Genomic DNA, 27,178 nt, shown 5'->3' with positions numbered 1-27,178 from the left:
AGATGCCTCCTTATGAGGCATTATACGAAAGAAAGTGTCGTAAGATGAAAACAAGAGGTTAAGTAAGGAGCCTGAAGCGATTGTCAATCATAAAAGGAAAAAAAGTTGTGGCATAAGATGATCAATTTGGTTCTTGTGCATTGGAATACTGTTGGGCCAAACCTTACTTTGGAAACGAAAAGTGACTTGAAAACTCGTTATCCATAATTCTTTGATGATGCATGATACCGAGACGGAATCATCATAAGTGGGTGATAATTGTAACGCCCACAATTTTCATTAGACATATCGTTAATAGATCCTCATTTACATTAGTAAATTAATGAAAATTGTATTATAAATAAATAAATAAGAAAATTTTATTACATGTTACGCGTTTACAAAATGTTATTTTTATATGATCACTGTGTATATGTTATATGGATGAATATTATGGTGATGTAATATTTGTATAAAATACAGTTATACATGTAACAAAAAGAGAAGCGATAAATAAATACTTATGATTAAAAGTGTATTTAGGATAAATAATCTAAACGAATGTAACATCCATAAAATTCATAAAAATTTAAAACTTTTTCAATCATTCAGAAACGCCATTAAATTACAAAATGTTTTCAAAATAGTTTCATAGCAGAGTATCCTAGAAATCAAAATCATAAAATGCGAGGAGGTACATGATCAAGCCTTCGCCTTCCCGCGATCCTCCGAAGAACCTAAAACAAAATCCAAAATTGTAAGCCCAAAGCTTAGTGAGTTCCCCCAAAATACCCGCACAACAAATAACACACATACAATAACAACATACTATATGCCCAACCAACCATCAGGTTGGAATGCCCCAGGCCCTTAACCATCGGGTTGGAATGCCAACATACTATGGGTCTAATGGTATACCCTCAGCCCACAACCATTGGGTTGGAATGCCCCAGGCCCTTAACCATCGGGTTGGAATGCCAACATACTATGGGTCTAATGGTATACCCTCGACCCACAACCATTGGGTTGGAATGCCCACATACTATGAGTCCAATCATCCTCGAGATGGAATACTATTGGCCTACAACCATCAGGTTGGAATGGTCTGGTTTGTTGGCTCTCACACAAAGCAGATAAGCCTCAACCACTAATGAATCATATACACATATATCAGATAATCATAGAACAATCTACATACAGACAAATCGATCTATATATCACTAAGTATAGCAACATCCTATCTACCAGGATACCAATCTAACTGATCATAACCACATAGAACCATCCTATCTACCATGATATCGATCTAATAGATCACACTAAAGATAAAGCAGGATACGAATCCAAAGGGCCACCCTTGATGCCTTGGTCAAAGTCAAAGTTAACGGTCAAGGTCAACAGTCCATGTTGACCCAACTCGTCGAGTGCAACTTACGGACTCATCGAGTTCCTTCGGAACTCAGAAGATCACGAAAACCCCAATCAACACACCAAGTTACCAGACGACTCATCGAGTCCATGCAGTATCCAAAATATTAGGAAATCCCTAACCAACTCATCGTGTTATCTCACTAACTCGCCGAGTCCATGTAGAATCCAGAAAGCGGGAAACCCTCATCCAACTCATCGAGTTGACTATGCAACTCGTCGAGTTCCTTCAGTCATTTCCTCATTCAGACACTTTTAAGCAAAACCAAGGCTCAAAACAGTAGATCTAGCCTCCTAGGGTGTAGTTGCCACATAAAGTTGATAACTTTACGTGCATGTAAGGCTTCAAGAAGCTAAAGCACTCAGAACTAGCCTTAGAAAGAGGTTTAGGGCATGGAGAAGGGCCAAGGCTTCAAAAGCTTGAGGCTTTATGTACACGAGGGCCTAGAGGAGTCTATATCTGAAGTTACAACTTCGAATCGTGTTTAAAACCAGAAATACTTCAAGGATAAGCTAGAAATGACCCTAAACTCTTGAATGATGAGATCTAACAAGAAAATGATTAAGGTAACGACTCTTTACCTCCAAAAGGATGCCAAAACGATGTAGATGCTGGATCTACAATCCATTTCTCGTTCCAAGCTTCTAAAGCTTCAAGTATCTTCAAGAAACACACCAAACACACATTTTTAGCCTCACCACACTGAAAATAGGGGTTAGCTCGATTAGGGTTTGCTTCTGGACGTGAAAAGGTGGTAAGGAGGCTGGAAAGGGGACTTAAGGTCCTTTAAATAGGGTGAAAACCCTAAAGATTAGTGTTTTTCATAAATAGCCTCAACTCGTCGAGTTGGGTCTTCTAACTCGTCGAGTAGGTTCCATATATCACACGGCCTGATCAATCTCTACACGACGAGTTAGGGGTAACCAACTCGTCGACTGGTTCTAAAAATGTGAATTTAAAACTTCAAATTAATACCTGGGAGTTGGGATATTACAATGAAAGTCGTAAATTACTTGAAAATGTTGCTATCGAAGATGGTAGAGACTCTTAGAGTTGGGATTTTGATGCCAAAGGCAGATTCATGCTCAAGAGTGCTCAGATTCATATTGATGAGGTTATTACTCACCTATGTAATATGTCAACTCGATAGAGTAGATGTTCTCCTATAAATGCCAATGTTTTGATTTGGTGTGTCCTTTTAAATAGAATCCCCACTAGGTTGAATCTTGGTAGGAGAGGTATTGAGGTTTATTCTTTGTTATGTCTGGTTTATGATCAATGTGTTGAAGATACAAATCATGTGTTTCTATTATGCGAGGTTGCTCCCAGATTTGGTTTTGGATTAAAATGTGGCTTGATATTAATTTACCTATGTTGATCACTGTTGCTGAGCTGTTGACATGAACATATACAGTTAATATGGCAACTACGAAGATAAAGGTTTTGGAGGTGATCATATTGACTGCTTTCTGGATGCTTTGGACTTAGCGGAATAAGTTTATATTTCAATCGTCCAAAATTAAAAGATGCATTATTTTTGAAAATTTTGTCATTTATTCTTTTGGTTGGTTTACGAGTAGGAACTCCGGAAGTAGACTCAATTGGATAACGTGGTTACAACCCATTGTTGTTTTGTAATATTTTGTAATTTATTTTCTTCTATCTTCTTGTTAGTATTTTTTGAATAAAGTTAATCTTTAAGCTATAAAATAAATAAATAAATAATTGGATATATATATATATATATATATATATATATATATATATATATATATATATATGTGTGTGTGTGTGTGTGTGTATTTAGATAATAATTAAATTAGGTTGGTTCGATTTTTTTATTGGAGCTGAATTGCCATCCAACAATCAACTGAATTAATTTGGATATTGAAAATTTGAAACCATCCAATCAAATTATGTAGGGATATCTGATACGTATTAGTCTGTTTTGAATTAGATTGGTTGGTTTGAATTTGAATTGTATACATTTATACTTTATTAGTTGGAAATATGGGAAATCATATAAATCCCTACACTAATAAAAGAGTAGCTATTTTGTTAAATGTCATCATATTAGACATTTTAATTAATGTGTTGTCACTTGTTAATCTATTAGTTCTCTATTTTAAATTTATTAGACATCATCATTAATGTGATGTTATTTGTTAATGTATTTATTCTCTATTTTAAATTTAAAATTTAAATTTTATATTATTGTTTTCATTAATTCACAAATAAAAAATAAAAAATATCTAATATATGTTAAAAATTAATTTTACATATTTATTTGAATCAATGATTATAATTTCATATAACTAATAAAAATATATTTTAATTATTAATTTATTTAAAATAATTGATTAATAATTTTAAGTTTTTACTATAAAAGTTTAATCAATTTTAAAATCGTGGTTTCCACGGGTTATAAACTAGTAGTACATATATCTACCCAATTTCTATTTTTAAAAATATATCTTGAAAGTTAACACTTCAAAGTTTATATTATAAGTTTATAATATCAAAAGAAGACACGTAACCAAAAATCAATTTCTATTCTAGACAAATAGATCACTCATTTTATTATAAACTTATAATATATTATTGATTCTAAAACACATTACTACCCTAAAATGAAGAATGAATAAAAACGTTTATTGCATCAAATTTTCCTTTAAAAATAATACTTTCATCTTTCTCGTTGTTAATGTGCTTGGAAAAAATTCATATCATCATTTTCATACGGGCAAACTTACACGTCATCCCAATGGCACGATTCAAATGCTATAAAAGATATAGTTCCTCATATGTTTATGTTTATAACGGTCGTTAGATCATCTAAATGAATCATTTGTTTTAATTATGTAATATCCAATTTAAGAAATATGCTTAATTTGTTTTAAAATAATATATACTAATCAACTTGTTCACTTTATTATAAACTAAGTCATGAAATTTACAATTATGTTTGAGTTTATGTTCTTCAATCATTCGAATAAATTTCTTTTTCATAACCAAATTAACTTTTTGTGTATATATTAAAAAGTAAATAAATGGTGGATAAAAGTTGAACACAAATAAAATTTCTATAGAAGAGCAGGACCGCCTAAGGTGTCAGGGTGCGCGATAGCACAAAGCTTGTGTCGTGAAGGGGCCCATAATTTTAATTTTTCTGATTATTTTGTTACTAGTTTTTTGTTAATCTGTCGTTAATCCGTAGCAAATATGTGGGAATTTATTGTTAGTTAGTCCGTTCCTAATCCATCCATCGCTATATGTTGTATCCGTAGCCATTGCTAATATAAAGTTTTAAATGTCTATTTTTACTTTTTGCACGGGTCCTTCAAAATCAATAAATTATCAATATAAAAAAAATGTAAAGTAACATCTTTATTATAAAATAGCCGTTCATACACTAAAATAAACTTCACAAAATCATTTTTTTCTTCTTTTTTCTAAAAAATCTATTTTTATGAGATAATGATTGTCATTTCGTTAGAAAGAAAGAAATCATATTGTTTTTATAGTGAAATGATTTATCAAGCAATTTTGGAATTTGTATTATTATTTTATAAAAAATCCATTATAATCATATTGTTTTTGTAGTGAAATGATTTATAAAGCAATTCTGGAATTTGTATTATTATTTTAAGAAAAATCCATTGCGACCATTATATTTGTTTAGTGAATATTTACTTTATAAAATGGTATGTTTCAATGGATCTGTTCTATATGATGACTTGTTTCGATAAATCAGTTATATCCGATCTACTCAAGTTGAATCTAACTATTCACTTTTTCAAATATGAACCTGGATAATCCGAAATAAATTAAGATTCAATTCAAATCAACAAAATTATACTCTTATTGGATGATTTTCACAATTTAGTGTTAAAAAGTCATGGCATTAAAGATGTAAAACTTTTAACTTTAACAAGCTTGATTTTTCAACTTTAAATCCACAAATTATTATTCCATGACATCTTAATTAACTTTAATAAAGTAAATAAATAAAAATCTTACCTGCGAATCAAAATTTATACTAATAAAGGCTTTTTATTTCAAACATAGTTAAAAGATAGTATCAATGATAAATAAATCTTATACTATATTATAAAACATATTAGTTATATCTTGAATTTTAAAAGGTTTAAAATACAAAGCTTTTTATACAAATAAGTTATGTATAAACAAATCATTAGTCCTTATCAAGGGGGTGTTTGGATAGGAAAAAAAGAGGTGCTTATTGCTTATTTCCACAATAAGCTAATTTGAGTGTTTGGATAAAATTCAGTTTATTAGGCTAAATAAGCTAATTTTAATAAGCATCTCTCCCCATGCTTATTGTTTATTGTTTATTCCCACCACAAATAAGTTATAAGCAATAAGCTAAAAATCTAATCCAAACACCCTCCAAAAGGTTGAAGATTTGAATTAAGAAAGATTATTAAAAAATTTAATTTGAAGCAAGTGAACAGTTTTAAAATATTAAATTCATCTATATAAACTAATTTACATTTTTTAAAGTAGACACCGAAAATAATTAATTTTCATAAAATATATAAATATGCAATATAAATATTCTAAACATAAATATTTTATTTAAAATGATTATTTTTGTTTCCTTGTAAGAAAACTATTCGCCAAAGAGTTATTTATCATCGCTTTGTTCACATCTAGTTTATAAATAATTATTATTCAGTTTGTTTGTTTAGACTTTTGATTATTTTAATAGTAAAAGAAAAAACTAAAATACAAAATAATAATTCACTCAGATGAAAAACCAATCCAAGTATGAACATAAAATCCAAATTATCGGATAAAATTATCTCACATGTTCTGAGTATTTTGGTGATTATTTATGAAAAGTAGTTTATAAATTACCAACACAACATAACATGTTTGATATCTCTAAAACCGACATACGGTTCTTATTTCTGTGCATTTGTGATGATTAATAAGTTGTGTGCTCCTTCTGACAACAATGCTTTATAATGTGGTGAATTTCTTGTCATGCGCACCTCATCTTCCCCACCTTCTAATAAATCATTGTCCTCACCTTCTTCCCATCTAATTTTTTAACATCAACTTGTTAATTTCCTTTCCAAAATCTCCCATTCTTTGGTTGGTCCAAATTGCTATCATCGTTTTGTCATCAAACTATCGTTTTGTCATCAAATTGAACTAGACCGTTATGAAAAAGACCAAATAATTGTTCTTTTTCATAACAAATGACAAAGTTGGGTTTTTTTTTTAAACCAACAATCAGTTTTTAATAGAGTTTTCAAGAATACGTGAAGAAAGACTTGATTGATGTGAAAAACACTAAACCGATCTTTTTCACAACGGGTGGTTTCTTCTTAAACTAATCCTCGATCATGGGCTTTTAACAAACTTTCATAAAGGCACGAGAGAAGGGTCCCTAACAAATAACAGGTCATCAAATTGTTGTGAGAAAGACCAAACCGGACATTTTCTTCTGAAATTAACTCTCGATCATAGGGTTTTAACAGACTTTCAAGAAGGCATCAGGGAAAGGTCCTTATTACTAGATTGTTATGAAAATGTTCAAACAACCGGTATTTTTCACAACTGGTCAGGTTGGATTCTTTTGAAACCAACCCTGACTATGGCTTTTAACGAACTTTCATGAAAACAAGAATAACTGGTCTTTTTCACAACAATGACTGTCTGTATGTGTCTGTCTGTCTGGATTGGTTTATTCTAAAACCAACCCTTGATCATGATCATGAGCTCTTAACGAACTTTCAAGAAGGCATGAGGAAAGAAGGTCCCCTACAAATGATAAGTCACAATCTTCATTGGCTGTGTTTCATCTTATATGGTCCCAAATCCCCAACCAAATTCGGGGCAACGTACAATCAGTCCCGCCAGCCAGAAAAAGCACTAGGGAGAAATTAGGACCACTATGCACCTTCCAAAACCAAACACAAGTCATAACCAGACACTAAAAAACCTACACCTTTTCATGCATGAGGTACAACTCAACCTATAGCAAACACTCTATTAACCCATTCCAAAACCAAGCACGAGTGATGTACAAGTTTCATAGTACAAAGACACAACATACGTCCATTATACTCCCTCGTCTTTTTAGAAATTTTTAGAGAATGAGACAACATAATTGAAGACAAATAATCCAAGGGTGTAAAATGTAAATAGTTGTTTCAGAAGGGTCATTTTCAAGAATATGAAATTTGGCATTTTAAGCTTTTTTATGTGGGGCAACATTATAAATATGCATGACATTTTTTCGGTATCATTATTCCTTACAAACGTACCAAAATTCGCTAGGGAGTACAACACATAGTGTCACCATGTTCACAGGGCACAAAGCGACCTTATCTTCTTCTGTTATCCCATTTCAATGTCTATAACAAGATGACACGTGGCATACGTACAATTTAAGACCCGAAAGCTACATTATTCTACCAATTTTTCAGAGCGCCATTTACGCAAAAATACAGTTGGGATAATACAAATTTACAATAAGACCAAATTAATGGCACATGCCGAAGCATTATATTATATACCTATGGACCCTTGTTGCTATTGTTGCTAACAAGTAATGATTATGACTTCAAAATCATAATCAGATTAATCAAATTTATGTCGATTGCACTTTTTGCGATTTTAATTTTCATGTTTAGTAGTTAGTTATGTCATATGTGTAGCAACAAAAAAAAAAACATAAACGAGATAATAATTTAACTAAATAACTTTTTATTGATCATTTTGTTTACGACTTACATTAGTGAAAAGCTCTTGCGGGCTCATTGCGAAGAGGCTACCAAAGTTGTTATCTTCGGGTATTGTGGGCAGTACCCGAAGATGGTCATCCCAGATATTATATTTATATCTCGGATCATACACTGAACTCTCTAGGTTAACCACTTTCCTCTCTGCCCCAGGAGCCCGGGCCTGTGGGCCCGGGTTACTGACTGGTGCAACAGACAGTGACAGTTCCTCTTTGACCAGAGGAACTGTATTGCGTTTCACCGGGCTTTTGGCCCGAACATGTTGACTCAGGGACAATTCCGCGGACCTTTTCGGGGTCAAAGATGAAGGCGGTGACAATGGCGATGAAGGTGTCGAGTTACTGCTATGGCTACTCGACACTTCAAATTGGCTAATTAACCCGGGATTGGAACCGGACACGCGTTTCTTCTTTCTACGTCTTGATTTATCTTTTCCGGTTTTAACCGTAAGATTCTCGGGCTTTGCCGCCTCGACCTCCGCCACTTCCTTGGCAGTTTCAGGTGGTTGAACTTTCATTTTCACGGTTTTCGGTTTCGGGCAGACATCCGAAGAACAATCTACCTGCCCGGAGGGCATTTTAGACAAATCGCCATCTCGAATAACGAACGAAACCGTACAAGAACACGCCATGAAGATCAAAAACCCGAAAACCAAAGCCACAAGAACAAATTTCTTCAATTTCATCAAAACGTGAGACCTTTTGCATATCGTTAACATCGGTGTAGAAATCCCAACTTCCACAGGCACCACAAGGATCCCGCCCGACATCACAAACTCAAGTTCCCGGCGTACAATTCCCGCACAAAAATCTGCCCGAAACGACACCATAACATTCCGCGATTCCCCGGGCAGCAACCCGAACCCGTTACAATCCCTCACGAAAAACCCGTCCAACTCACACTTTGTCCCGGAAACCGAAACTTTCTCGACTTCCACGGGCAGGTCTCCGGTGTTCTTCGCGAAGAGAATTTTCACTGACCGCTGCCCGAACCCACGATGCTCGAGTTTCACGGTATGAACCGGAACCGGATCCGGATCCAGATCCGATCCGTTTAGTAAAACCAGACCCGGGGACCCACCGGAGCCCCGTAAGGATACCCATTCGACACCTGAAAGATTGTTTCTTACAAGAGCTGAACTTTTCCACTCACATCGACTCGATGGGTGGAAGAAAACAGGTCCCAGAATTGCTTTTTTGTGAGGGTGAACATAGGCTTCGGTTACTGCGTGTTGTGGGAGTGAGAACCCGTATCTTGAGGGGGTGATTTGGGAATTGAGGAAAGATGAGGGGTGAAGAATTTGATCCGATTTTTGGCAGTTGGTGATGATTTCTCCTGAGTTTAGAAGGAGTTGCATGATGACTGGTTGGTTGCTAGGGTTTATGACATTGATGTATTTTGATTGATGAGTGTTGACGTGGACAATTGGGAATGTGAGTTCCTTGTTGTTGTTGTTGATTACTGACATTTTGTTATTGGTTCCTTGAGATTTCCAGTTTCCTAGTACTGATTCATCGGATTTTGTTGTTTCTGTTACCTTCAAAAGTAATAAAAAAAAAAAAAAATTAGGGTTAAATATGTCTTTTCCCAATATATGCAAGAGTGGTTTTTTAGACGAAATATGCAATCATGTTTCATTCCATGCTTATTTATGCAAAAGTGTTTAACGTTTTATCAATTAATGCAACAAATGTTTCACTTTTTCCCCCAATTTATGCACGAAAGTTTCACATTTTCCTAATTTATGCAATAAAGTGGTTTCTTAGATGAAATATCTTGTTGGATAAAAATATGCAACATTGTAACAAAAATATGCAACAAAGCTTCATTCAATAAATGATTGTTTATTCAAGAATGTTTCACTTTTCTTTTACCAATTTATGCGATAATGTCTCACCTTTTTACCTATTTTAGCAACAAACTTTCACATTTGTTTTTCTAATTTATGTAACATGGAACATTCTAACCAGAACTATAATATTTCACTTTTTTAACAATTTATGCAACAATGATTCACTTTTTTAACAATTGATTTAAAAATGTGTCACTTTTATTACCAATTTGTTTAACAATATTTCACTTTTTACCGATTTATTCAACAATGGTTTCACTTTTTTACAAATTTATGCAACAATATTTCACTTTTTTTACCAATTCAAGCAAATAATATTTCACCTTTTTACCAATTCATGCAACACTAATTTACTTTTTTTACCAATTCATGTAAAAATGTTTCGCGTTTTTTACCAATTAATCCAACAATATTTCACTTTTTTTACCAATTAATCCAACAATATTTCACTTTTTTACCGATCTATTCTACAACGTTTCACTTTTTTACAAATTTATGCAACAAAATTTCATTTTTTTTACCAATTCATGCAACAATGTTTCACTTTTTTTACCAATTAATCCAACAATATTTCACTTTTTACCAATTTATGCAACAATATTTCACTTTTTTACCGATTTATTCAACAACGTTTCACTTGTTTACAAATTTATGCAACAAAATTTCGGTTTTTTTTTTACCAATTCATGCAACAATGTTTCACTTTTTTTACAATGCAATTTTTACCAATTTATGCAATTCACACGTATTACACATCCATAATTCAACCAGTTAAACACATTACCACATAATTTGGGAAGAAAAACGTGAATCTTCATTGCACAAATTCACATTTAACCCTAAATTTAAACCAATTATATAACTAAAAACAAGATTATAACAAGAAACATGAAAAGAAATTACATACCTTGATTCCCAAAAGTGGTAATACATGATCCACATTGTCATAATTCAACACTCCATCTGATTTTTCCCAAGAACAAAGCCCCACAATATCACTACAAGAAATCTCAAGCTTAGGAGCATCCGATTTATTAGTTTCCACAAGTAACTTGCAATGCAAGTTTGCATCTTGATTTACAACATATGTAACTATTCCCACTTGTGTCACACTATATGGAAACAATATCAATCCTTCAACAAATTTAGTCTTTAAAGACTCAAAATTGTCACCAATTTCACGAATCTTGAAAACCTTAACCACTTCCGGACCATCATTTTCCACCATAAGAGACACAGTAATCGTCCCATTTGCATCACAAGGGACTAAAACATTGAGAGAAACCAAAAGACGAGATTGCCCTCCAAATTCTTCTTCAACAACAAGTGTATCCAAATCTTGTAATTGGACACAAAAAGAACCGAATACGGTTTTTGCTTGTGAATTATACGGAAACTCTAACTCCAAGATTGGCTCATCCCAGTTCGATCCAACGGTCCATTTTTGTGGTCTAATCGCGATTATGGGTTGACCCGTTTGACCATGTTGACCAATTTTGACTTCTAACCACTCCTCGAAGCTAAATTTATCCGAATCATTGTGATCTTTTACACTGCAAACACCCTTTATGGAATAAGAAATGTTTCCGGAAGAAAACGATACCCGAAAACTTACTTCTTTCAAATGCAACACTTTTTCAGAAGGATTGAAGATTGAAACAAAATTGTTAAATTTTCCACTAACTGAAGGGTGAATAGTGTAAGGAGATTCAATTGCAAATCCACGGGTTTGAATCAAGAATCCACCTAAGTTTGTTTGTAGTATGAGGTGACCCCAAGATAATCCTAAAGATTTGGGGAAAAATATGAAACATATGGAAGCGATTTCACCAGGGCTGAGGTTAAATTCAGTGTTGTTGCAAGGGTAGAATTGTAAATTGGTACTGTATGGTTCGAAGATGTTCAAGAAACCATGGCTTTGTAGATTTTGGAGAGTTAGAAAGGTTATGGATGGGGAATGAAGATACTTTTGTCCCCAATCGAGTATGTGATGACTGATTTGTATATGGGGTGATGAAAAATCATTCACATGAGTTGATTTGATTATGAAAGATTCATCTTTTGTGTCATTTTCATCAATTTGGGGATTTTCTTGATATTCAAGTGAACAAGAAACTATGTTTCCATTTGGTAACTGAAAGTTACCATGGTTGGTTGACCAGGTGAGGTTATTGACTGATGGTGTTGACTTTTCAAGTACTGGTTTGACCCGAGAAAGACCTGAAAGATTTGCCTCTTGAGTAGGAAAATCGGTAAAGAAACTGGATAATGTTGATGGAAAACAGAATAAGTCTGAGCGTTTACAGATGTTTTCAAGGGTTAGTTTTGGTAATGAAGTTTGAGGTGGAATTTGGTTGCTATTCTCACCAGAATTCAAGTCATAGGCTATTGGATTGTGGGTCCCGGTTATAGTACATGGCCCGAAAGTTGAAAGGGCAAAAAGGGCACATAATGTAACAATCTTGAAATGCAAAGCTTCAACATCATGGTAAAAGCCCCTGATGAAATAGGATAAGAACACACACAAACATTAGTAAAACATATAGAAAGATGGTGTGTTGTATGCAATAAAAGATCCCAAATGATTCAATAACATTATGGGAAGAATTTGATAAAGGTTTTTAAAGAAGCTATTAATAGAAAAATTGGTGGGGGTGACCTGTAAATTTAGAACAAAATTTGAAACATAAAATTACTAAATTGATACAAATGTCAAAGTGGCGCTTCTTCTGAGTTCTTTCCCAAATGGAGTGAGATGTTAATATGTTATGTATCTGAGTGCTTAGTAGCTTATGATGTTCATAAGATGGTGATTGAATAGTTAAACGAAACGACGATTAAACAGGGAAATCAACTCCTCCTGATTTTGTGGAAGTTCGAAACAAAATCTCCATTTAATATTCTAAACTTATGAACCCAAATAACGATAGCGAGGAATCCCTAAATTTGATCGATTTAAGAAGTAAGTAACAAACGGTAAAACTATTGATGATCGTTAGAGAGCATATTAACAGCGAAAGGCTTCAGTTCAACTAACTATGCTACTTCAAGAAACTACAAAACAACACCACAACCACGAAAACGAAAACATTGATCAATCATGAAGCGAAGAACAGATAACGGATGGAGTTACCGATGGTATAACATGGCGGAAAGCTTTGTGCTATTCGAACTGCTGATGATCAAGAGCTGCTGCTAGGTTTTTAAAAGACTAATCTTTCGTACGCAAAATGAAACATCTGATAAAGTTTTTCTAGGGTTTGTGAGGGTTTTTCAAGCTCTTTTTCCCATCAAATATACGCTTAGAAAAGAAGCGCAACTCAAGAACACACACTCACACCTTTTTACACACACTGATAAAACACCCAATGGCCTCGAAGAACGAAAGGGGAAAAAAATAGAAAATGAAAGAGGAAAATGGCTCTTTGGAAATTACGCAAATACCCTTGGGAAATGCTTAGGGTACGTTTGGGATTAATGACCAATTAGCATAGGTTGCTGTGAGAAGAGGTGGTGCTAAGATAGGTATTACGTAGGGGTGGCAGGAAATTAAAAATATTAATTATTTATTTAATTATTTAATTCAATTGTTTGAGCTTTGAGGGTTTTGTAAAGACACATTGTCACGGTTGTTTTACATAAATTGTAATATGAATTAGTTCAAAACATGAAAGTTTTACATAAACGTTACTTTTGATCTTTTCAAAAAAAAAAAAAAAATTGTATCATTTCAAACTTCTAATTAAACCCTAATATGAATCATATCAACCAAGTTTTGATTTTGATTTTGATTTTTTTGATTTTTTTTATAATTTTTTATATAATCTATTATTATTATTATTATTATTATTATTATTATTATTATTATTATTATTATTATTGATATTTTTTCCTATAATATTCTTTTTATGTTGTACAAAAAGTTGTTCAGATTTATACAATCATTCGGTGTTATATAATCGTTCCAATAATTGATAGACTTCAAATTATTATTAATATTAATTCTTATTTCCAATAACAATGAAAATTAGTTAACAATTTATATGTAACACCCGATTCAAGTTACTTTTCATTTTTTTACTCTTGGTGTGTTTATAGTTTGCAAATTTGGTCCTAAGGAGGCATTGCTGCCATTTTCAGAAAAGTGGGTGTACATTGGGCGTACGCACCCTTGGGAAAAACCTTGATTTTTAGGGTTTGGACTATATTTAAGCAACATTATGACCCATGATCTCCTCATTTCTCAACCTCCATTACCCTTTGAGCCTCATTTCGAAACCCTAGCCCCTCTAGAGAATATTTGACCCTCTTTGTGTGTGTTTTAGTGTGTGTTGGTGAGCTTTGAGGAAGAAGAGCCTTAAAGAAGGAGCTTTGATCAAGGGAGAGCTTGTGATCCAGATTCTACTCATCATTTCCAACTTCATTGAGGTATAAAGATTGGAACTTGCTCATTGTATGCTTAGATCTAGTCTGTATGGAGTTTTGGTCATTTTTGGTTCCATGAATGAGATCTAGTGGGAATTCTTCCACTCCAGAAGTTAGGAGTTGCTTATCTTGATGTTTCTGAGGTCCCTAGCCCATAAAGTTAGCATCCTGATGGTTGTGGATCAACATGCATGTATTTATGTCCATTTGCGAAGTAGAATGCTAAATCTAGGGTTTGAGTTCATTTGAGCCATGCAAAGGCTCCAAGTTGATGACTTTATGAATTAAGACGTTCCACAAGGTTTAGATGTGAAGTTTGGACGTCTGGTTGCAAGCATTAAGTACTTAAAGAAAAAAGTGCTTAATGGGCGCGTATGTTGGGTGTACGCCAGCGTACGTATTTAGTCCCCGATTAGGCACACGTCCTAGTACACCGGGCGTACACCTGGTACGCGCTGCGTAGTAGGCCTGGTCTTGGGCTTTGTAGTTTTGGACCATATTTAGACTATTAGGGTTTTGGGCCTTGTTAAGCCACAAGCTTTTTTGACTTTGGGTTATTGTTAGGTTTTGGGCCTTTTAGATTTGGGCCCATTTTGGGCTTTAGGTAACCTTTAGGAAATTAGGCCACCATTGGGCTTTTAGTGCCATTGAGTTTGGGCATCGGATATTTGGCCAAGTGACGAAATGGTAAAATGGTCTTTTACCCTGGGTGTTTGACCAATAAACTAAATTCCCGGTTATGGATTATAACCCAATTTGTGACAACCCGAAATTTCTATCTTGTAAAGTCAATCGATCCAATCCAAAGTCAGACTAGTATCTATTACCATTCAGCCTTGCTAAGGGTTATTCTAAGATTTTTTAAGCCTTGTACACTTAGGACTTACTACTATGAAGTGTGAGTAATGAATCTATGAATTTCAAATTGAGCCAAGAACATCCATCAATGGATGTTTACGGCTCAAACTAGGTTTACGGTCGTAAACCCCTCTCTACCTGTATAGATTTCCTTCATTATTTCTTCATTATCACATCTTTAAGTCAAGAACTTTCAAACTCTCTCAAGTATCATCAAGAACACTCTTCTTTCTCTCTAAAATCGTAAGTGATTCTTCCATTTTTACTTGATGTCCTTTTTATTCATGTAAAGCTCTTTGATTTCATCCATGAATTCCACACTTTTGATTTAGATCTTCAAATCATCATCTTTTCACCAAGAACACACACTTGTTCTTAGGCCGTAAACTTCCTAAAAGCTTCCGAAACGTAAGTATCTCTTCTATCATCTTGTTATCCGATAGAAGCTCTTGAATCCCCATGAAACAAATACCCTTTAAACATGAATCAAGCACCAAAGTTGTAGGATCTTCAAGAGTTCACGGCCGTGAACCCTTCATGTGGTCGTGAACCCTTCATAAGATCTTGATATTGTCGTGAACCCTTCATCCATGGCCGTAAACCCTTATTAATGCAAGTTTGGACCATAAAACCTTCAAAGGATCAAGCCTTGGGCCGTAAACACTTCATGTGTGGTCGTAAACTCTTCTATGGCCGTAAATACTTATAGTGTGGTCGTGAACACCCTTTCATACAATCATATGTGATCGTAACACTTCATTTCAAGTGTTTCCTAGTCCCTAAGGATGTTTCCCTTACATGTTAGTTGTTATAAACACTAATTGTATGCCTATATATGTGATTATATGCCTAATAGGATCCATTTGTGCTTCGGGGCTTCATTTGTGATCTTAAACATCCTATATCTATTGATGTGTGTAAAATGCACTGGTTTTAATCCTACTTTTAAGTTATAAATTTAGCACACAAAGGCAGTGAACCTGTCTTTTAGTGGTATAGATGGATAAGTAGAGTGTCGAACTCAGGGAACGGAAATTAAACTAATAACTAATTTTAACTAAGCAAATAATAAAAGTAAAGGTTTTTTCTCTAGTTTTACAAGACTAGAAACTTAAACAAAACACCTAACACGGGATTTAGCTAAAAACTAACTAGTAAAAATTCACCAAATTTTGATAAAGAGCTTCTGTTTAGGTCCAACCAATTCACTCCTATGATTATTTTTATAGTAATGTGATATATTAATTGTTATTGGTTACCAACTATAGTGGTTAGATTCAAATTCACTAATACTAACCCTTAGATAATTAATTAATTCATGCAGTGGCCAATTTTTTAACTAATTAATTCCCTAGTTCAATTATTTGGATTAAATAAGAATTGTAATTGGTTAATCAAGTGGGTGATTCAATTAACCTCTTGTTTGTTGGTTTCTCAAACAAGCTCACACATTAATTTACATATTCTCTTATTAATTCTAGTTTCATGTTCATTATTCCTAGTCGTATGATAAAGTAGTCACATAAACATATAAGGTTAACAACTAAGAGATGTTCATGCAGCTTAATTGTCTTCCAATTAACAGAAAATAGTTGTAATCAATGCATAAGGTTCTTTAACAAACTTAATTTAATGAAATCACCAATAAACAATAAACAAAAGTATCAATTAAACCATAGGAGTACTTTGGTTCTTCCTAAACAGAAACCATCCAAGTTTTAGCTCATGATTACAAGAAAAGCAGGCTCAAAAACGAATTTGATTAAACTAAACATAATGCAATCCTAAGATTAAGTGGAAAATATAACCTAATTCACTTCCAAACTTCAAAAGATCAAAGATTAGGGTTCTTCAGGTCTTCAAGGGTTTCTCCAATCGTAGCTCTATCTCTAAGGAAGCCAGAAAAGTCTTTAATTCGGATTAAGACTCCATATTTATAGTTATCACAAAACAGGGGCTACTCGGCGAGTAGGTCGTGGATTCGCCGAGTAGATGCATGGAATCCATGTACGGGATTTTTGACTTTTCTTCGGGAACATTATTACGAACTCGCCGAGTTGGTGTGTGGACTCGCCGAGTAGATGTGTAATTTTTCCTTTTTCTTCATCCTTTGGTCTCTAATTGCTCCTCCTCACTCCTTTTTGCTCCAAAGTTGTCTCTTGTACTGAAAACACAATTTAAGCATCATTAAGTACCTTTTGTCCATATTATGCATATAATTAGCTAAAAATGAATAAAAATACATGTTAAACATATGGCTAATTATGCAAATATCAAAATAGCCCACACTTGACTTTCGCTTGCCCCCAAGCAAAACTGAATTTTAGCACATTAGAATCACATAGGACAACTCCAATCGAACCCAACCATTATGCCAATACCGCAATGCATGCATTTATGTCTAAAATTTTCCTAATAACCCCCCATAGTCCAAATACTTACAATCCTCATAAACATTCACCCACTTATCCCGAACAATGCTCATTTTATGCATCCCTCTGAATCCATCCATTGAAAACCTCCTATCCTCAAGGTATTTTTGGTTGAGCAACCCAAGCATACATAATCTAGAAATTACAATTTATGATACCACTGTGGAGCTCTTTTTGGAATTCTTCACTTCTTTGATAATTTGTCTTTGATCTCTTTGAATTCACCACCTTCTTTATTTGATTTTTCTGGTATCTTCAACTTTTTGAATCTTCGGAATTTTGATCTTCTGATCTTTACTTTAACTACTCCAAAATTCTTACAACTTTTCTTGTAATTCTCTTTTTTTACATGTAACTCACTTTTTTTTTCTTCACTCAAAACCCTACATGCTTAAGCAGGGGCGCTCAACTTCAACCTTTATTGGCTAAAGATAATAATTTTCCTGATACATGTTTGGTACACGATGCTAAAGATATTGCATCCTTCAAACTAAGCGAGGGCGTGTTTTTGTCCCATTATTTCACTGGAATAAGGAAGCCACAAATGTACTAGAACGTATATAGGCTCAACTAAACATTTGGGTTTTCATGCAATCATTCACACAATTCTAACATGGAATCCTAATTACTTTTTACCAAATTTTGTCTAAATTAAATCCTAAGTGTATTTGGCATGCAAAATTTTTTAAAAAGTAAGATATTAGGATTCTAAATTTACTAAGATGTAACCAACTCCCCACCCCACACTTAATTCATGCAATATCCCCATTGCATGTTATGCATGAAAATAATAAAAAAAACATGAAAGATAGAGGGAATTGGAACAAACTCCCTTGGGATAGCAGTTGCGAAGGTGGTTTTCTTCAACTAAGCTCCATTCTTGAATGACTTTAGACATGGGAACAACTCATCCATGTCTTCGGTGTTATGTCACGTATGGTAGACTTGCAAACGACTCAATTATATAGGACAAAGCTTCTAGAAACCTTTAGAGTGAATCTTCACGAAAAAGATGAACAACACTGCCATTAATATGTCCAAACAACTCTGGGGTTCCAAAAATGTAGTTGAACTCGGCGAGTTTATTGCCAACTCTCAGTAATACCGTGTAATTACCCATGTACTCGCCGAGTAGGCTATGTGCACTCGATGAGTAGGCGCTGGGTTGAGAAAAACTTCTTGTTTGTTCACTCTTTGACTGAGGTGCTACATAGGGGTAATCCAGTGACTCTTCTTCTAAATTTCTCAGCAATAACACACTCAATCACTCCCAACTCTAACGGAATCGACCTTAATAGAAAAATGTCGCACTCTCTTTTAAAACATTCCTCACTTGAATCTTGACCCTTAAGACTCTAAATGCATCCTAACCTTCAAACCTGAAAAAAATGCAACCACGAGTGAAAGCAACCAAAAAAAAAATCCTAAAAAAAACGATCATCCAAGTTCAACAATGTTTCAAAACCAAACATAAAAACATATAAAAATCACAAAACAACCAAATCTCAATCCTCCTCGTCCATATTAGCTCCCCCAGCACCACTTCCTCCCTCTTCATTGTTCTTGTGCATCCTCTCCTCCCAATTCATAATATAAGGATAACCGGGTCCGGGTCTCGGGGCGATATTCATTTGTTGGAAGAGGTATTCGAACGATTGATTATTGTAATTTACGCCTCTCCCAATATCATTCAAGTATCGACGGTACTCAACTTGATTCCACCCGTTATTCTCATCCTCCAACGGAATAACTGGTGGATCTTCTTGGACCCTTTCGCTCCTTTGCCTCACCCACCGCCCCGGCTCCTCGGGAATCACCGCCTCATCCTCATGTGGAATGGCATACGAATCTCCGAATTTTTCCACAATTCATGCCCTCCTGTATAAAGTAGTGTTGAAAGGAGGGGGAGAAATAACGGTTAATTCCCTTGCTTCCTGCAAATCCAAAATCCCGTATGATCTCGCGAGTCTAGTAACGAACATCCTTCCATTGATTTTGGAGGTCACTTTGTTTTTGACTGCCCCGTCCGTGAGATATTTAGCCAGGCAGTAAGGAAGGTTGCAGAAAACATCGGGAGTAATAATGCTCCAAAGATAGAAGATATCAAGTGTCGGGACTTTATCATCGTCTTTCCGCATGTTGATCATGCTAGCAATAAGGCGGTGAATAAGACGGTGAACTGGTGAACGGATGTGGCCCTCCTGCGCGGAAGATGGAATGTACACTTGGTTGGCAATAGTGTTCCACCAAGTGGAAGCAACAACCTCTTCGGTGAGGTCTTTGTGGTACTGCTCCAAAAAGCTCTCAAAGTCTTCATTTAGCATGGCACTTTGGTCATAAATGCCAATCCTCCATGAAAGCTCAGCCATGCTGCATTGTCGCAGCTCCCCACCGAGTGAAAATGAAATAATATTGGGATTGTAATACTCACTACCACCTCGGAATGAAATGGTAGCAAAGAATTCCCAACACAATTCCGCGTAAATCGGTTCTTGAATTTTGAACAATTGTAGCCATCCATCACAAATGATGGTGGAATCTCCCACATCACAAGCCTTTCCCAACCAGTCCCAGTTTATGGCATTAGGGAGGTGGATCTCCTTCTGCTTCAACGCTTCCAGCCTGTTTTTAGCACGTGCTTGTAAATATTTAGAGGTGATTTGGCAAAAAGAAAGCCACAGGATGTCTCCTTGGCTTCCCCCACGTGAAGTCTGGCCTCTCCTGGACATGGTTCCTGCAAAATAACATTAAGAAAGCACAAACAAACAACACCCAAAAATTATATTTCAATAATATAGATCTGTCAAAACACCTACTTGCTGAGTTCAAGAACTACTCGACGAGTAGGAAGAACTTCGGGACCAGATTATCATCGAAGCATTTTAGGTCCGTAAAAACATCTAATTCTTCACTGGGGTTTGCTGTACTAAGTCTATAAAACACAAATCCAAAAGAAATTTTGCCTAAAACCTCCTAATTCATACTAAATTCAAAACCCTAAAAATTGAGGAAACCCCAAATCCGAGTTTTGGGTGAAATAAGGGATAAGAATTGATAAAGCTTTAACCTTTAACAAGTATTGGGAGTAAAAATCATACCTTTTTGCTTCAAAGATGGAGATTCAACAAAAAATGGAAGAAACGGCTTGAGAGTAGACGTGCACGGCGAGTATGAGGGTAATGTTTAGAATGAGTGAAAACCCTTATTTACAGATTATAAACTACATGTGTAAATTTTCTACTCGCCAAGTAGGTCCACATATTCGCAAATTTCTTGGTTTTTTAAGAGGGACTCATCGAGTATGCGTATAAACTCGGCGAGTAAGTCTTGCAGATTGAAAAAACGTAATTTTTTTGATTTTTTAACACACCACCCCACACTCTAGGCATTGCTTGCCCTCAAGCAATCATTTAAAACATATTTTCAGAGGAAGAATGAAAATTAAACGGCACCTAAGAAATTAAAAAGAAAATAAAGGAAAAAGAAATGCAAACTCTAAACGCGGGTTGCCTCCCGGAAGCACTTCTTTTGAAAGAGTCATTAGTTGGACTCCTCCCATGCTACGTTTCTGCCATTCCCTCCAGCAGCAGCCCTTCTTCTATGTCTTCATTCCTTGGGACTCCTTCTTCATATCTTTTCACTCTATGTCCATTTACCTTGAAAGAGGTACCATCTTTTGATATTAACTCGATAGCACCATGTGGAAACACCTTCTTTACTAGAAAAGGACCATCCCATCTTAACTTGAGTTTGCCCGGAAAAAGTTTTAGTCTTGAATTAAAAAGCAACACCTTTTGCCCTTCATGAAACTCTTTATTACTCTTGATCCGCTTGTCATGCCAACTTTTGGTTTTCTCCTTAAAGATTAAAGAACTAGTATAAGCATCATGTCTAAGTTCCTCAAGAGCATTCATTTGCATCAACCAGTTGTTCTTGAGCTCCGCGATGTTGAAGTTACACATTTTTAAAGCCCAAAAAGCTTTATGCTCGATCTCCACCGGTAAATGACATTGCTTTCCATAAACTAGCCTATATGGTGTAGTACCAATAGGTGTTTTGAAAGCTGTTCGGAAGCCCCATAGTGCATCATTTAGCTTGTCCGACCACTCTTTCTGGTTGCTCCCCACCGATCTTTCCAAGATTCTCTTTAAGGCTCTATTGGTTACTTCGGTTTGCCCATCGTTTGTGGATGGTAAGATGTAGAGAATTTATGAGTTACCCCAAATTTCTTTAACACCTTCTCTAGCTGATCATTGGCAAAATGAGTGCCTTGGTCACTTATAAGGGCTTTTGGGACTCCAAATCTTGAAAATAGCTTCTTCAAAAACCGCACCACCACCCGAGCATCATTAGTTGGTAATGCTTGTGCCTCCGCCCATTTGGAGACATAATCCACCACCACTAATATGTATTTGTTGCCTTTTGACACGAGAAATGGTCCCATGAAATCTATCCCCCAAACATCAAACACCTCGCACACTTGAATACTTTGTTGTGACATTTTATTTCGGGATGAAATGTATCCCGTTCTTTGACATGCATCACATTCTTTGACAAATTGGGCCGTATCCTTGAAAATTGTGGGCCAATAAAACCCAATATCAAAGACCTTCTTAGCAGTGTAGTGTGCTCCATGATGTCCACCAGTATGCCCGCTATGACAATGTTCCAAGATTTGTCGGCTTTCATTCCCGAACACACATCTTCGTATGATTCCATCCGCGCAACTTCGGAAAAGATAAGGCTCATCCCAAAAGTAATATTTTATTTCTGAAAAGAATTTCTTCTTTTGTTGGTGGGTAAGATCTTTTGGGATGTATTTGCTAGCTAAATAATTAGCTATGTTCGCGAACCATGACTCTTCTCCGGTATCAAAGACCGTCTTAGCAGTGTAGTGTGCTCCATGATGTCCACCGGTATGCCCGCTATGACAATGTTCCAAGATTTTTCGGCTTTCATTCCTGAACACACATCTTCGTATAATTCCGTCCGTGCAACTTCGGAAAAGATAAGGCTCATCCCAAAAGTAATATTTTATTTCTGAAAAGAATTTCTTCTTTTGTTGGTGGTTAAGATCTTTTGGGATGTATTTGCTAGCTAAATAATTAGCTATGTCCGCGAACCATGGCTCTTCTCCGGTGGTCACCATAATGTATTCGTCCGGGAAGTCATCTCCAAGTCTATCTTCTTGCAATTGCGGGTTTTCAAGCCTCGATAAGTGGTCAGCTACTACGTTCTCCATTCCCTTCTTGTCGCGTATCTTAATGTCAAACTCTTGAAGAGGTAGAACACATCGGATCAATCTCGGCTTGGCATCCTGCTTGGCAAACAAATACTTGATAGCAGAGTGGTTATTAAAAACAATTGTTTTAGATAAAACTAAATAAGGACAGAATTTATCAAAGGAATACACCACATCTAATAATTCTTTTTCAGTGGTGGTGTAATTCTCTTGGGCCGGATTTAGAGTTTTGGTTGCATTATAAATGGGTTGAAAGTGTTTATCAACCCTTTGACCGAGAATAGCTCCTAAGGCAAAATCACTAGCATCACACATAATTTCAAATGGTAACTCCCAATTTGGGGCAATAATGATTGGGGCATTAGTCAATCTATCTTTCAGGAGTTCAAACGCCTCTAAACACTCTTTAGTAAAATGGAATGGTGCATCTTTTAAAAGCAATTATGTTAGAGGTCTAGTTATTTTAGAAAAATCTTTTATGAAACACCGGTAAAAACCCGCATGTACAAGAAAACTTCTAATGCCCTTTACATTAGTTGGTGGAGGTAATGTGGCAATGGTGTCAATATTTGCCCGATCCACTTCAATTCCCGATTTGGAAACCTTATGGCCTAGAACTATACCCTCCTTGACCATAAAGTGACATTTCTCCCAATTAAGAACTAAGTCGGTGTTTTCACACCTAGCAAGCATCAAATCAAGGTTAGTGAGACAATCATGAAAGGAAGATCCAAAAATAGAAAAATCATCCATAAAGACTTCCATGAATTTTTCCACCATGTCGTGGAATATGGATATCATGCACCGTTGAATTGTCACGGGTGCATTCCATAACCCAAAGGGCATGCGTCGATAAGCGAAAGTCCCACCGGGGCAAGTGAAAGTGGTCTTTTCTTGGTCCATGGGGTCTATGGGTATTTGGAAATAACCCAAAAGGCTGTCCAAGAAACAATAGAAACTATGTCCCGATAATCGTTCTAGCATTTTATCAATAAAAGGTAAGGGAAAATGGTCTTTACGAGTGGCATCGTTTAGCTTTCGATAATCGATGCACACTCTCCAACCGGTTACCGTTCGTGTTGGAATAAGCTCATTCTTCTCGTTGGTTATGACCGTCATTCCTCCTTTCTTGGGCACCACTTGGACCGGAGTAACCCACGGACTGTCGGAAATAGAGTAAATGATTCCCACATCTAAAAGCTTGACTACTTCCTTCTTGACCACTTCTTGCATTTTTGGGTTTAATTTTCTCTGGTGTTATACAACCGGCTTGGATCCTTCTTCCAGGTTTATCTTGTGTGAACAATAGGAGGGACTTATTCCCTTGATGTCGGTAATGCTCCATGCTATGGCCCATTTTTGCTTCTTTAATACTTGAACTAGTGCTTCTTTTTCAGATTCGGAGAGGTCAGAGGCTATTATAACTGGCTTTTGATGGCCATCTTCAAGGAAAGCATACTCCAAGTGATCTGGTAACGTTTTTAGCTCGGTTTTTGGGTTCTGCATGTTGGACTTGCTGAGTACAGGAAAGGAACTCGGCGAGTGAGAGGCTGAATTGACGACTTCGACCTTTTCTGCACATGAACTCGGCGAGTAGATCGGCCCTACTCGCCAAGTTGCTTTATCAGATTGCCTTATTAGCTCTTCATATTCCGCTTCTTCCAGCAGCCTCTCGATCTCCATTAGGTCTTTTGCAACATCGAATTCTTCATCAAAGATAGTGGACTTGTTGGAATCTTCATTATCACACTCTTACATCAACTCATCAAACATATCTATCGAGAACGTCGTATCATCACTATTCCTCGCATGCTTCATAGCTTGATCAATGCCGAAGGTGACTGAATCTTCTCCTACCCATAAAGTAAGCTTCGAGTCTCTCATGTCCACTATAGCACTTTCCGTGTTGAGGAAGGGTCTTCCAAGGATGATCGGGACTCGAGGATCCACCTCCATGTCTAGAATTATAAAATCTGCAGGGAATACAAACTTGTCTACCTTAACCAATAAGTCCTCACATATTCTTCTTGGAAATGTGACAATCTTGTTTTCCAAGTGGATTGCCATGCGAATTGGCCTTGGTTCCAGGAGATCTAATTTCTTAAAGAATGAGTAGGGCATGAGGTTCACACTTGCTCACGAATTAGCCAATACATGGATGGTGGCTAAGTTGCCAAATTGGTAAGGCAAAGTCAAGCTTCTCGAGTCACCTTTATTCTTTGGTAATTTGTTTAACATGGCAACTGAGCAGTTTTCATTCAGAATCACTTCTTTCAGCTCCTCTATCTTCCTTCTATTTATGAGAAGCTCTTTGAGGAACTTTGCATATTTTGGCATTTGAGCGACTGCTTCGATGAAGGGTATGTTGATTTGCAGAGCTTTGATGTGATTCAGAAACTTCTGGTACTCCTCTTCTTGCTTTTCCCTCTTAACTCAGGCTGGGTAAGGCATTGGAGGCTGAAAGGGCTTTTCAGAAATGGTTCCTTTCGAATTTTGCAATGGACTCGTCGAGTCCATATTCTGGACTCGGCGAGTAGTATCTGTGTCATGCAGAATTTTGTTTTGGTCCCATTTTTCTGCATCCTCCTGGTGCAAAACTTTGGGTGCTTCATTCTGAATGGGTGCTAGAGGAGTGATTATCTTTCTACTTCTTGTTATGACTATGTTTATGTGTGCGCCTCGTGGGTTGTTTTTGGTTTTACTAGGGAGTTCGCCCGGTGATCTTTGGTTGATTTGTTGAGCAAGTTGCCCAAGCTGCGTTTCAATGTTGTGGATAGATGCTTGCTGATTTCTAAGTATGGTTTTTGTTTCTTGGATTGGAGCATCATGATCATTGTGTCTCTTTTCTGAAGCAGCTACAAATTTGGTGAGCATCTCTTCCAAACCTGGTTTTCTTTCTTGTGTCGGCTCCTCCTTTTGGTAAAACCCCCTTCCCTTTTGCTTGTACTTCTCCTCCGTAGCCTTCTTGTACTCGTCATAAGGGATCCACTCCTTCTTTGGTTTGCGCCAATCTTCATCATAACGGTCCCCACTTGAGTAACAAACTTGCACCTTTTTGTTGCCATTTTCATCCAAGTCGCAGTCTCTAGTAAGATGAGGCCCATTGCAATTCTCACAACCCACCCAAATAGAATGGATCGTTTGATCCATTTTATCCATCCTCCTATCCATGGTTTTTAGCATAGCCATGACCGCTGACAAGTCTTCAGTAGCTGCATATGCGGCTCCCCTAGTAACATCATTTCTTGGATTATGGTATTCTCTAGAATGCTTAGAGAATTCTTCAATCTATTCCTTGATCGCCTGGGGTGGCTTCTTTGTGAGCGGGGCTTGCAAGTTAAGTAACTGCCTGGTTGTGACATTGACTCCATCATAGAAGATAGAGACTTCTTGTTGGCTATTAAGGTCATGGTGCGGGCAATTCCATAGCAGACTCTTGTACCTCTCCCAAGCTTCATATAGTGACTCTCCAGCTTGTTGTTCAAAGTTAGCAATGGCCTTCTTCAACTTGGCTATTTTGGAAGGTGGGAAAAAGTGATCAATAAATTCTTCTTTCATCTTGGCCCATGTGGTGATTGACCCGTGAGGGAGTGACTTGAGCCAGTCTTTTACAGCACCTTTGAATGTAACTTGGAGCATGCGAAGTAGCTGGGTCTCGCGAGGCACATTTGGAACATTGAAGTAATCAGCTACATCATTGACTTCATCCAATTGCTTGTAAGCATCATCGTGGTCTTTTCCATAGAAAGGAATCTCCTTTAGTTGAGCGAGTATGTGACCCTTTAGTTCGAAAGTAGCAGTAGTGGGAATTGCGGGTTGCACAAGTCCCGGGCCGGTATCATCGCGGATCCTCTTCTTCCACTCTCCCATGAGAATTTTATCAATGTTAGCCATGGTAAGAGCTAACTCGTTGGCTGAATCGGAGTCGTGCCCATATGTAGGTTTTTCTTCCTCCTCGGTGTCGTACTCGGTGTCTTCCTTGATCGGGTCTTCGCTTGCTAAAGATGCGTTGGATGCTCCTGATTTGGTGCTCTTTTTCTTTCCAAAAACAGTCTTCAAGTTAGACAAAGGTGACTTCTTAGATGTATCTGAGCTTTCCACGTCCTTGCCTCTGTTCTTTCTCAATGCGGATTCTGGGTCTTAAAACTGGGGTACCAACGGAGTGTTTGATCCTCTGGTCATGAA

The 27,178-nt window shown here is 36.3% G+C and overlaps 1 protein-coding gene and 1 non-coding gene across 2 annotated transcripts; one reads left to right on the top strand and one right to left on the bottom strand.

The window, feature by feature from the left end:
• Positions 1 to 8,132: 8,132 nt before the first annotated feature.
• On the bottom strand, positions 8,133 to 13,422 carry LOC145043939 (uncharacterized). Its single transcript, XM_078992712.1, has 3 exons — positions 13,170 to 13,422; positions 10,944 to 12,534; positions 8,133 to 9,721 (listed from the first exon to the last, which is right to left on the bottom strand). The coding sequence occupies exons 1-3, from the start codon at positions 13,181 to 13,183 to the stop codon at positions 8,150 to 8,152; spliced, it is 3,177 nt and encodes a 1,058-aa protein (XP_078848838.1). The 5' UTR covers positions 13,184 to 13,422; the 3' UTR covers positions 8,133 to 8,149.
• A 12,974-nt stretch (positions 13,423 to 26,396) lies between these two features.
• LOC145044555 (small nucleolar RNA R71) lies at positions 26,397 to 26,503 on the top strand. Its single transcript, XR_013681504.1, has one exon. It is a non-coding gene; the product is annotated as a small nucleolar RNA R71 (small nucleolar RNA).
• Positions 26,504 to 27,178: the final 675 nt, after the last annotated feature.

This window comes from Lactuca saligna, chromosome 4, assembly GCF_052625555.1.
Source record: "Lactuca saligna cultivar CGN05327 chromosome 4, ASM5262555v1, whole genome shotgun sequence".
Classification (NCBI taxonomy): domain Eukaryota; kingdom Viridiplantae; phylum Streptophyta; class Magnoliopsida; order Asterales; family Asteraceae; genus Lactuca; species Lactuca saligna.
The sequence above is the reverse complement of the archived record's forward strand: the minus strand, read 5'-3'. Positions and strand labels throughout refer to the sequence as shown.

Excerpts from the sequence above, each read along its gene's own strand:
- LOC145043939 (XM_078992712.1), bottom strand. Across the intron at positions 9,722-10,943 it reads TACCACTTTTGGGAATCAAG|GTAACAGAAACAACAAAATC; the intron begins GTATGTAATTTC and ends TTACTTTTGAAG.